The 11,925-nt window shown below is 42.2% G+C and overlaps 1 protein-coding gene across 5 annotated transcripts in view; it reads right to left on the bottom strand.

The window, feature by feature from the left end:
• Positions 1–1,303: 1,303 nt before the first annotated feature.
• The window catches only part of KCNN3 (potassium calcium-activated channel subfamily N member 3), a 172,963-nt gene continuing 162,341 nt past the window's right edge, over positions 1,304–11,925 (bottom strand). For 4 of the 5 annotated variants that reach the window (XM_055360651.2, XM_019023215.4, XM_019023219.4 and 1 more), the window contains one exon: positions 1,304–11,458. In XM_055360651.2, coding sequence (XP_055216626.2) covers positions 11,162–11,458 — 297 coding nt within the window. In that variant the 3' untranslated portion in view covers positions 1,304–11,161. The remainder of the gene's footprint in view (positions 11,459–11,925) is intronic. The other variant, XR_010129493.1, reaches the window with a different exon arrangement.

The following is an 11,925-nucleotide window of genomic DNA, read 5'->3' as shown; positions in this document are numbered from 1 at the left end:
CCTTGCCCCCTCCTACTCTCTTCTCTTCCCCTCTCCTCACCAACTAGGGGGAGGGGAGAGATCCTGAGGAGGGCTGTGCCAGGCTAGGCACTGGTGGCCTCACTTCAGCAAGCTCTGGATCAGTGGTGCTCAACTTGGGGCACCCCTTAGAACGACCTGTGGTGCCTCAGGGACATGCCCAGGTGTCACCCATACTCTGCTTCTGAGTCTCCACGGGTTGAGAAGCCTGGCTTGGGGTTTTCAAAAGCTTCAGAGATGAGTCTACTGAGACCCTCTGCTCAGCTAAATGGAAGGAGTGCTGTGTGGAACTGCCTGATACTTTACTTGAACATAGTTGCAAGTTTGCCTTATCACACATCAGTGTGTCTAGATATTCTCGTTGATGAACAGCCATTCACCTTAGGAGCGGCTCTCACTCTCTCTGGGTGGTTAAAACTGGGTTTGGTATTAAGGCCTTCCATGTGTCTCCATGTTGGGGGGCCAATCTCCTGAGTCAACACTACCGTGAAAACCACGGCAGTTCTGGCCTTGCTTAAAGAAGCAACCTTTTCCAGGGGACGCTGTTTCCAATCTAAATTAAGATTTCCTCTTTTAAAAAATCTTGCTTTCACAACTATACACGTAGGGAAAGAAGAAGATAAAATTAAAGGAAATCAGTCGCTTGCATTTTTGGTTTTTTGGTTTTAGTCAGTTCTTTTCTTGTTTTTATTTAATGCCATAATATTATATTAGCATATGCCGTAACATTTAAAAATGCCCATTCTCTCCAGCTTCACTTCAAGCAGGAGTGGGGAAGGCCATAGACTAAGCCCACCTTCAAGGTCACACTTCCATATTTTGCACAGAGAAGAAAATGCAGTCTCCCATCCAGATCCTCAGACCCACACACCAGCCCACCACTCTCATTCCAGATGCCCTAAGCCTGGGTCTGGACACATGTGGTCAATACACATCCTGGATCTTACAAATCCAATGGTGACCAGCAGTAGAACTGAAGCCTGTAAGTTTTCAGTCACTCCTAAAGTGTGCTGAGAAATCCTAGGCTGTTTTTTCCATTTAATTCCTGTAGATGAGTCATTTGCTCCTCAGTTTTCTATGGCCCAATTTTCCCATTGGAATAATGGGAATAATATGTCATCTACCTTACAGGGCGATGACTAATATATTGGCATTTGAGATCCTTAGATGAAAGGTATTACTGTGTATAAGTATAAAGTACTATTATTTAGTAATCACTGAGTTGGTAAATGTATTCATTCATACGGAGTTTTTGGAGGAAGAGCTTTAAGGAATGACAGCAGTAGAAATGCAGCTAGATATATTTTTGAAAACATTTTTTAGGTCTACCAACTTAGAAAAAGTCCCAGATATTACATACTCCTTCTAAAGCACCTAATTTGCATTTTTATTATTATTATTTTTTGCCTAGAACTACAGAAAAATTTACGGGAAGGAAAGTAAGGGTACAGGGTTTTCAACTTGGGGAAATTCATTTCCCATCCCCTGGCTGCCAAGCCTTCCTACTCACAATTCCACAAATGTGCCTGCAGCTGTGAGGACAGCTGGAGAGATCTGTTGTCTTTCTGGTCACCTCTGACATTTTGCAGTGTCTCTTCTGATTGACACTGTATACAGGGCATGACCTCTCTGACTTGGCCCTGCCTATTATGAAAGTGTCACCATGGGGGCAGGGAGCTAGAGAGATTTAGTTGGTTTAAAGAAGTATAATGTGTCCTTGAGCTTCGAGCACAGCAATGGAAACCTGGCGACTCTTCCTGGAGCTCTAGGGACTTCTAACCAGAGCAAGTTGGTTCATTACAAGCTGTCACACCACAGAAAGAGAAGACCTTTGGCTAAGGTAGAGAAAGGCTGACTCATACAGGCAGTTGTATAACTGTAGACAGGCAGGGCCCATGGAGCTGTGGAGAGTTCACTGGGACTCCTCTGCCTTCTAAGACACAGGTTCCCACCTGCTTCAGGGAGAGAGACTTCCCACTAGTCCACCTTCTGTGTGTGTTAGCAAAAGGAAGCCATATTTGGAGCTGGTCTAAGCTCCAGCCCCTGCAATTTCATTTGCCTTTCCTTAGTAAGGAACACAGTAACAACGCGAACAAAACCACGCAGAGCATGTGAAGACCGGGCCCTTCTGATGCTGATGTGTGGAGAAAACTGGGCACTAGACTGAACAAATTTTTAGCTATTGCCTTATGGGAACCACAGAAATGGGTTGAAATAAAACTTACAAAATCACTTTAACCACTCTTATTTATGCATTACCACCAAGGGAAAACAAAGTCACTGAAACAGAAAAATGTTTTCCAAAGGAAAAATGTTTCCTCTTTGGTGACCTGAGAAAGTTTACCGTAACTCCATTCAAAACCTTCAGGCACTTGACTTTTTTTTTTTTTTTTAATATCCTTTACCTTTTTAATAAAAAGTAAAAAACAAACAAAAAATACATCAATGTTCCGAATAGAACCTCTCTATGTAAAGGTCTCACTAAACAAATAAACATAGGACCAGACAAAAGAAATGGAGCTGTGAATAGCAATATGATATATTATGAAGCATTTATATATGTATGTATATATTATATATGAATGTGCGGGTATATGTGTGTGCACCTATGTATGTATAAATCTGTAAATATTTGCCTACATACACGTCACACACACACATACATATTTATACTGACCTCTTTAGATTGAAGTCCAAGGCACTTTTTACAATGAACAGGTTAAAGCCATTAATTTAGAACATAACTGTTTCTGGGTACATATCGAGTTATGGCGCCAATATCAGAATTCATATCTTTCCTTGCCCACCTTGGAGTGTTTCTTGTTGGTGCAATGAGTAAGAGAATTGGCTTTCAAGGAGATTAGCAATGTTTCTAGATGGTTAAACTAACTTCTTTTGCTATTTTCCTCTAGGGGAGGGGAGTTCTTACTGGTGAGATGCTGAGTTCCTCAAGGGAAGAACACAAGGATCAAGGAACACAACAATTTCTGTACTATGCTAAGCAGAGACTCCTGTAGCCTTCCAGAGGACCTGCCCTGAGGTTCCACCTGATATTCTGATGGCTCTGCTAGTCTGGTCTAAAAAAAAAAGACTAAAACTTAAAAACAGGGGCTTTGAGGTGGCTCAAGGATATGGAGTGCTATTTAGGTAAGACCGGAAAAAGACTATCTCTTATTGACTTTATTATGTTTGATGTAGACCATCCAAGTTATATAACCTCAAGTGGAATTTAAAGATGCATTTTTTTAATCCTTATGATCATTCAGGACCTTCACATCTTCAAATAATTCTGTAAATGAGACTCAAGGAAGAAATAGTTTCATTCTCTAATGATTAACGAGGTTGGTTATCACTACGGTGAGGTGAGGCCAGTGCTTATCAATATTTCTGGTGCATACAGGTCACCTGGGGATTTGTTAAAAGGCCAATTCTGATGAAGAAGGTTTGATGTGGGGCCTGAGATTCTGCATTTCTAACAAGCTTACAGATGATGCTAACGCTGCCGGTCTGTGGACCACACTTTGAGTAGCAAGGGTTAGCATATAGCCATGGACTTGAATTACTGTCAAGAGGTCTGCTTTCCCCAAATGATGAATTTGCATTTGTTTCCTTGATTCTAGATGGAATACAACTTTGAGGGGAAAGGTCAGAATATATTTGCTCTTTATAAATGTAAGTCTTAGTCTGAGCAGTGTTAGAAGGAAAAACCAAAAGAAAAAAGCACTTACTGGGCCAGGCGCAGTGGCTCACTTTGGGAGGCCCAGGCAGGTGGATCACGAGGTCAGGAGATCGAGACCATCCTGGTTAACATGATGAAACCCTGTCTCTACTAAAAATACAAAAAAATTAGCCGGTCGTGGTGGCACGCACCTGTAGTCCCAGCTACTCGGGAGGCTGAGGCAGGAGAATTGCATGAACCCAGGAGGCGGAGCTTGCAGTGAGCTGAGATCACGCCACTGCACTCCAGCCTGGGCGACAGAGTGAGACTCCATCTCAAAATAATAATAATAATAATTTAAAAAAAGAAAAAATCATTTAGTAGCCAAAAAAGTGAAGAAATAAATCAATTACCACCGATACGTTCATCAGTCAATTGTAAAATTGAAAATAAGCCAATTTCCATTATCTGGTGAGTAAGTAACCTGATAAAAACAAGCGCCCTGGAGTTCAGATGGCTTTAGTGGAGCTTGGCCTAACATATAACTGAGGAGTAATACAGGCACTGAGAGAATTTAGCTCCATAAAAAGAAAACTTTTGTACAAGTTAGGGCTCAGCTACACAAACAGACTGAAAATGGGCATTTAGACATTTCTCTTTCAAACAGCATGAATACCTAATGTCATTCAGCCCCATGACTTATATACCTTTAAGCTCATATAAATTGAAATTTGAAGGATTCCAGCCTTTTCCCAGGAGAAAACTTGTTGTTTTGCACTATCTGTAAATCTATGTGAATTTTCAGTTCTTGGGAAGGGAAGAGACACATAGGCTCAGTTAATCTGCCCCGATGCAACCTGGTTTGCACCTGTACAATATTGCACCAAAGCAACAACAGCAAGTGAGGGTCCCAGGTGAGAAGAGGCTCACTGATTCTAGAAAACCTTTATTCTGTAACCAAACACATCCTGTTTTCATCTAGAAGTCGTGCCTTAGCCATATGAAGGAGGGAACTGAGAACTTCTGCATGTATGTCTCAGCTGCTCTGTAGAGAAAGAGGGGTGTAGATTCCATGAGTTGCTTAATTTTGCTATAAAGGACAATATCTCAACGGGAACCCTTTATTTCCTCCCAGCTAGAGGAAGCTAGCAGAAAAGGCAGCCCGGCTCTTTGCTGGCTCTGGCTGTTCATGTCCTGCCGGCTCCTCCCATCATTCCCTTAGGAGCTGGGCTCCATGTCCTTGATAAACATGTGGGAACCTTGCTCCCTCAAGGGTATTGCCAATTTAGAAAAGCACATCTGCACACTGGACTCTTGTTGGGCCTTGTGTAGTTTGGAAAGCTGACCCCGGTTTCACGTACATAGAGAAACTCAGAATGCCTAGGATTTTGAGTATTTTAAGTTACAGGAAAACAGGACTCTTTCTTATGTCCAATTCTGACATTGTCAAAGGAAAACTGGTTGGCTGAGTTTGAGACTTACATAATTTATGTAATGAGGCCTTTGAATTTATATAGAAAGAGCCTGAACTTTTATTAAACTGGCTTTGCACAGCTACTAAAGGAGTGATGGCTTTTAAAATCTCTTCTGAAATGGCTTGATAGAATTTAGGGTAGAATTATTCTTCTACGCTTGGAATAATGTTCTTTTGTCTCTAATACCCAGGCCTTGGAGAATTAGAATATGGCAGTTCAGTAGGCTGTGGTAGGAGGACCCTTTTTCTGGGTGCCCGGCAATCACTAACAGTGATGTGTACTCAGAAACAGTCATTGGGAGAGCAGGCTGACAGTGGGCCTGCTAAACACTAGTTTGATACAAAATGTTAATTGAAAGTTACAATATATTTTATAATATATCAATATATTTCATATTTAAAATAAACTGTTATGCTTTCTCCTATCATTAAAAAATAGCAAGCAGTACAGAGGCAAGATGCAAATTCATATTAAAGCTCATCTGATTCTGAATATAAACACTTCAGTTTCTGAGCTTGCCATGAAAATGTTTCCTCCATTAACATCCTGTCATTCTCTTGTTGTTCTCGTGGCCAGTGCAGAATGGAGAGTCTGGGACCAAAATTGAGTTGTTGCGCCATTAAAAAACGTATCTGATGAAGGTGGATCAGTCCTGGTTGAGATTCAAAAACTGAGACAACATGACACAGCTAGAGAATGTTGTTTATTCCTTGTCCTTCTTGAGTGAAGCTGGACGTTGGCTGCTTCGATCTGATTCAGATATATATATACATATATATATATATATGTACTTTTTCTTTTTGGCTATAAATGTCAACATCTCTTTGGGATCCTAACTGCAGGTTGGAGTTGAATTTTGTGCTTTTCCTCCACCAGCTTGGTTGGTCATGATGTCTCTTTTGCTTGTTTCAACACATAGCCCAGGCCCAAGATTACAGCTTCCAGGATACATTTTTCAGGTGTGTAAACAACTGTCACAGGGCACTTGGCACCTAGATTTGGAGGTCATATGTTGAAGATTTGACAATGGTTTTGTTCAGAGGGAACTCCAGTTCACGTTTGGGTGTTTCCAGTAATGGCATAAGACAAAAAGATCACAGTTATATTTTTTTCTATCTGTATATATGTATATACCATTGCACTGAGTACTTTTTAATAAGCTGTGGTCTGTTTCAATAAAAATCTACATATTACTTGTCTAACAGGAGTTTAACATTAATTTCTATTCATGCAGCCTGGCACAAGCTTTCTACTACCACAAGCAGACAGTTACTATTGCGATCCCTGTAAACTCCTTTCTCAGTGGTGTTAATGATCCCATTTCCCTAATGTTTATTTTGGCGGCAGTAGAGAAGGAAAGGATACTGTCTGGGGCGTCATCAAGCCCACCGACTGCAAGGGGAGAGAAGGGGTTGTTTGTGCCTACCGGGAAGTCACCAGATAGCTGTCTAAGGTACTGAAATCAAACCCTGCAGAGTCAGTAGGGATCCTTCATCTGCTTCTAGCAACTCTTGGGGAAGAAGAATGAATGTAGAAAACTGGGGACATATTTTAGGATTTAAAAACAGTAACTTCAAAAGAGTAGTAACCTACTGGTAGTGCAATGACTTCACAGTATCTCAGTTGTGGTACTGTGATGGGAGCAACACCGTTTGTCCTGGGATGAAACATTGATTCTTAATTTGGAGTGTACTGTTTGTTGAGTTGCACTCTGGAGGAGGAGGAAGGTTCTGGAACTACGTGCTAATCGCATATTTCTCCCTGCTGATTTTACCACTATTTAATGTGCACGAATTACTTTTTGGTAACTATTGACTGCATTCAAACGTAACATCAAGGTGTGAACTAGATACAGTCAGTCTGGGCTGCCGTTGATGACAAAGGTGATTTCATTTGTTCTCTATTGAAAACATTGTACTTAAGAATATTAATTATTCTCTTCATTTTAAGTACAGAGAAATTGATGTATTAGGTGCTTATATGAATTGGCCAAAGATGTGGATCCAGTCTTAAGATTTTTATTTATTCTGATTTTGTATGACTAGATTTCTTCTTTTCCATGATTGTTTATTCACAAGGAAATTATAAAAATTTAAGGGGGAAATCCCCCAATATATTAAAATCATTACTTCTTCAATGCTCTTCCTTCTTGGCTTTTAATAATAAAAATAGCTTGTACATGCTCAGCGCTTGGAATTTACTTTTGCGTACATTTTCTATGTCTCCTAATTCACAAGATTGTTGTTCTACCACTGGCCCCTGATGAGGTCAGTCAGTGGTGACTTGGGGCCTTCCCCCTCTTGTTCTTTTGGATTGTATTAAGCACTTCTAGAGACATGATGTCATGAAGTTATGTATTAGGAAGATGGCAAGAGCAGTTCATAGACACTTTATGACAATTTATTTATGATGATCATATATATGTGGCCTTTGATCCAAAGGTGAAGACTTTTATTTGGACTTCAATCTAAGGAGGAGTGAGCCCCTAGTCTGGTGTAATTTACCAACTAATGCTATGTCCTGAAATTCCACTGAGATTAGTGGTCTTAGAGTATCACAGTACATCCCTGACTTTACAGTACATGAAGCTTTAATATGGCTTAAGCAATGGCAGGGGTGGGGGTGGCTCTGTATTTCTAATTCAAGTGTCTAGATATTTTAGGAATATTAGAGTGATTTTACCTGTCACTGAGTTGTCAGAAAGATTATAGTAGGGGATCTGCCATTGGGTCAGTCCTCTAGGAGTGGGCAGATCTTGATCAGTACAGTATTGGAGTGAGGTTACATAATTAATAGTTTTTACATATAGCCGATTTTTTTGTTTTTTCTAGACGGAGTCTTGCTGGGTCACCCAAGCTGCAGTGCAATGGCACGATCTCGGCTCACTGCAACCTCCACTTCCGGGGTTCAAGTGATTCTCCTGCCACAGCCTCCCAAGTAGCTGGGACTACAGGTGCCCACCACCAAACCCAGCTAATTTTTGTATTTTTAGTAGAGATGGGGTTTTTCCATGTTGGCCAGGCTTGTCTTGAACTCCTGACCTCAGGTGATCCTCTCGCCTTGCCCAAAGTCCTGGGATTACAGGCATGAGCCACCACACCTGGCTGTATATACCGGATTCTTGAGCAGATAATTAAACCTCCTCCGCCACAAAACTTGAAAATAAGGTACAAGAAGGCATGACATGAGAATCCACCTGCCCCTTTTCCCATCTGACTGTGATGCTGAGGTGTGGTGGAATTAGCCAAAAGATGTAGGAAGAAAACTTGGGTGAGCTACACCCAGAATAATTAATACTTAAGTCATCAAGGGTTGATTGTACTTGTAGGAGAACGAGTAACTTTCCCACATAAAGCTGAAATGCTAGTACAAAGAAATAGCCTTCCATTTGCTATTACAGGATCAATGTGCAGGTTCGATCACTTTTTTTTTTTTGAAGCATTTTCTTTTGCCAAGAATAAAAATCATGTATAGCTATTGCACTACCAATAGGTCAATTCATGCTACAAATGTCCATGTGTTTCTAGGATGCCAGTGGCTACTGCTACCAGAAATAACTCCAATCACTCCCTTGACTAGTGTTGCTAGTTTGGTCTTTAGGGTTTACCTAAGTGAGAGCATCAATGATGGGTTAAAGTCACAGACCACAATGAATAAATCACAGTCTGTGCACACTTTTGGCCGGGAAGAGTGGCAGTGGAATCTTGCATGTCATTTGGTTGAAATTAAGACTGAATCTCTATATGTGCACACACCCACACTCACACCCACACGCACACGTATCACAGGGTTATAGCAGAATGAAAACGGTGAGTAGGAATCACTAGTTGAAGGCTGTAGGTTTAAATGATCAGGATTGGCACACTCAGATCAGCCCACCAGTGGTCTTCACTTTGTGAAATGGAACTAATGCCATAAGGAAACTGCATGGTTATTTCATCTGTTTACACATCTGCTTATATGTTCAGCTGAACTGTCACTGAAAACAGGAGCACCATTCTTGGGACATGAAACAAGGAGGAGGGGAAACATTCAGATAATCAACAGTTAAAAGAACAAGTGAAAAAATAAGCCAACAGCAGGTGCGGCATCTCTGGTATGCAAAACAACTAATGAAAGTGTTCAAAGGAATTATCAAGGCAAGCCATTAAGACTATAAACCATCAAAAGAGCAGCAGCAATAGCAAGAGAGAAAGAAGAGGGTTAGCAAGAGACTAGATCTTCCTGAAAAAGTGGCCTTGGCTCTACAATTGTCTACCTTGTGCTGTCCTTAGAAGAACAGGCCCAGTGCTACAGAATAAAAATCTCCATGCCAAGCCACTGCCTTCAGAATGGTGATGATGTCTTCTTACAAAGGTAAACCCAAGATGACAACCACAAGCAAAAAAATCACTCTTTTGTTTTACCATCAACAGATGAAATAGTCCATACAGCGCCATTCAATTTCCCACAGGCAGAAACCAAAGACCTCGGAATGAGAAAGTCATGGTTTTCACGTCACAAATGTTACGTGTGGTCAGATTATGGAGCAATGAAAACATTTTTCTGTGCCGCTCATTACACTAAATCTTGATGTTTCTGAAGTCTCTTGGAGTTTGAGATGTATTGGAATAGTTTTTCGCACCAAGATTAACATGGCACAGTAGGAACAGGCTACTGACAAATCCATGTCCATTTACCTTACCCACAAGGTTCCCTAAGGGTTCCCTTCATTCTCACAATATTTCATTTTGAGATGACTTAAGGTCAGGTAGAAGGGACCACATAGGCCACTCTTCATCACTTCTCCTCCTAGCTCAGAGGCTCACAATTGAGGCACTTGGCCCTTTTGCACTACTAACATCTGGGGCTGGAAACCTGTTGCTGGATAAATACAGCTCAGCAAATCCCCAACCATATTTCTATTCACTAAGGTGTTATTGGATTGCTCCTGTTTGTGCATGTCTGCACACACACGCACAATTTCTTGTCCTCTCCCTCCACACATACAGATATACACCTGGTCATGTAGACCATCAAAACACAACTTGTTTGGATGGAAGAAGAAAACTCTGCAGATGCTGTTATTTTTAGAAGCCTGCTTATCCCTCCTGAATGCCAACAATTTTGGCTTGGCATCCATTTCAAATCAAGCAAGGTGCATATCCAGGACAAAGCAATGTGCATTATGTCTGAAGGGATCCGCATCTTCAGTGAAACTCAGAATGTGGCCAGAACTAGCTAACTACCTGAACTGAAAGCACCCCACGTTCAGATTCAGACCAACTCAAAACACATGTAAGGGGTGCCTATTGTATGCAGGGTAAGGTGTCAAGTCCCTTTTTATTTGGATTAAGCTCAAATAAGAAAGGACCTGAAGCGAACGTGGGATGTGTATGTGTGTACATGTACACGTTTGCAAACACACAGGTTTATGTGGGTATTAATACCGAGTGGAAAATCTGGCTTTTTATTTGTCTGTGTCTTTTTTTTTTTCAGTCTGATTTGGGTATATCTGTTTTGGCAAGTTGTGGGCAGCTCTCTTTTACTTTTGTCACCCAGAGGCTTCCGTAGACAAAAGGAAAGGAGAGAGGTGTGTTCAAAGACCCCCATGGCGAAGAGCCCATCCCCCAAGCCTGACACAACCCTCCCTCCCAGCGGACCCCTCTTCTGGACTGGCTTCGCTGTTGGCTACTTCAGTGCATCTGACCCCCACCCCCCGCGTGAAGACCTGAGATTGAGCGTGGATTTCTGTTCTCCACCAACTCTGCAGCAAGGGCCCTGCCAGAGGCGTCGCTTCCTGTCATCTCCTCTTCCCGCTCCCAAGTAGAGGCACCTAAACAGAGATTAGATTTCTGGTTTCAAGGCATGTCGGACCAAGCACGCTGAATGAACATGAGTTAGTTAATTAGCTCGGTCTCTCTTCTTTCTGTTCCCTGGTCTGAATGTTCCTTGATGGCAAAGCGACCAGGAGAGTGTTGATTTGCATCTTAAGACCTATGGGTAATGCTTCTGGAGTGGGGAGATTTATTTAGCAACTGCTTGAACTTGTGTACGGGGTCGGGAAGGAGGTGGAGCTGACCCCAATGGGGCTATCGGAGATTGGAGTGTGGGTGGTGCCCACTGCCACGCTGACACCCCGGGCCTCGATGATGGCAGACAGGAGCTGCTGCTGCTGCTGGCGCAGGGTGTCGGCGATGAGCAGCGGCAGGGAGTTGAAGCTGGCGGTGAGATGCTCCAGCTTCGACTCCAGGCTGCCAATCTGCTTCTCCAGGTCTTCGCTCCGGTCATTGAGTTCTGTGATTAAGTCATACATGACATTCTGCATCTGTGTGGAGAGAGAGAGGCGAGAGACAGGGAGATGACAGGTCATCACAGAGGAATCTGCAATGGGAGAAATGAAACGCCCTCCACAGTATGACAGGAGCCACTTCCACACCAGCTGATCTGGTCAAGGAAGGATACAGGCTTCTTTCCTGGGGATGGGGATGCTGAAGTGTGCATATTTTTGTTTTCTTATTACAAAAGTAATGAGTATTAATGACAGCATTTTATTAGAAAATATGCACCAAGGGGAAAAAAGTGGCCCTTTTTTTTTCTTAAATAAAGTGAGTCTCTAAACTGTCTCATGTTCTCACAGGGCCACAACCTCTCAGCTCACATGGCTGCTGGCATCTAATGATTCCAGAGAAGACGCTGGTGGGGAATGGACAGTGCAGTGGGTGTATAATTAGTAGGCCAGGGCTCAAGTACACATCTGCAGCTCACTAACAGTGTGCCCTCTGCCAGGCGCCT

Source organism: Gorilla gorilla, chromosome 1, assembly GCF_029281585.2.
Source record: "Gorilla gorilla gorilla isolate KB3781 chromosome 1, NHGRI_mGorGor1-v2.1_pri, whole genome shotgun sequence".
Taxonomy (NCBI): Eukaryota; Metazoa; Chordata; class Mammalia; order Primates; family Hominidae; genus Gorilla; species Gorilla gorilla.
This window is presented reverse-complemented; position numbering and strand designations above follow the sequence as displayed.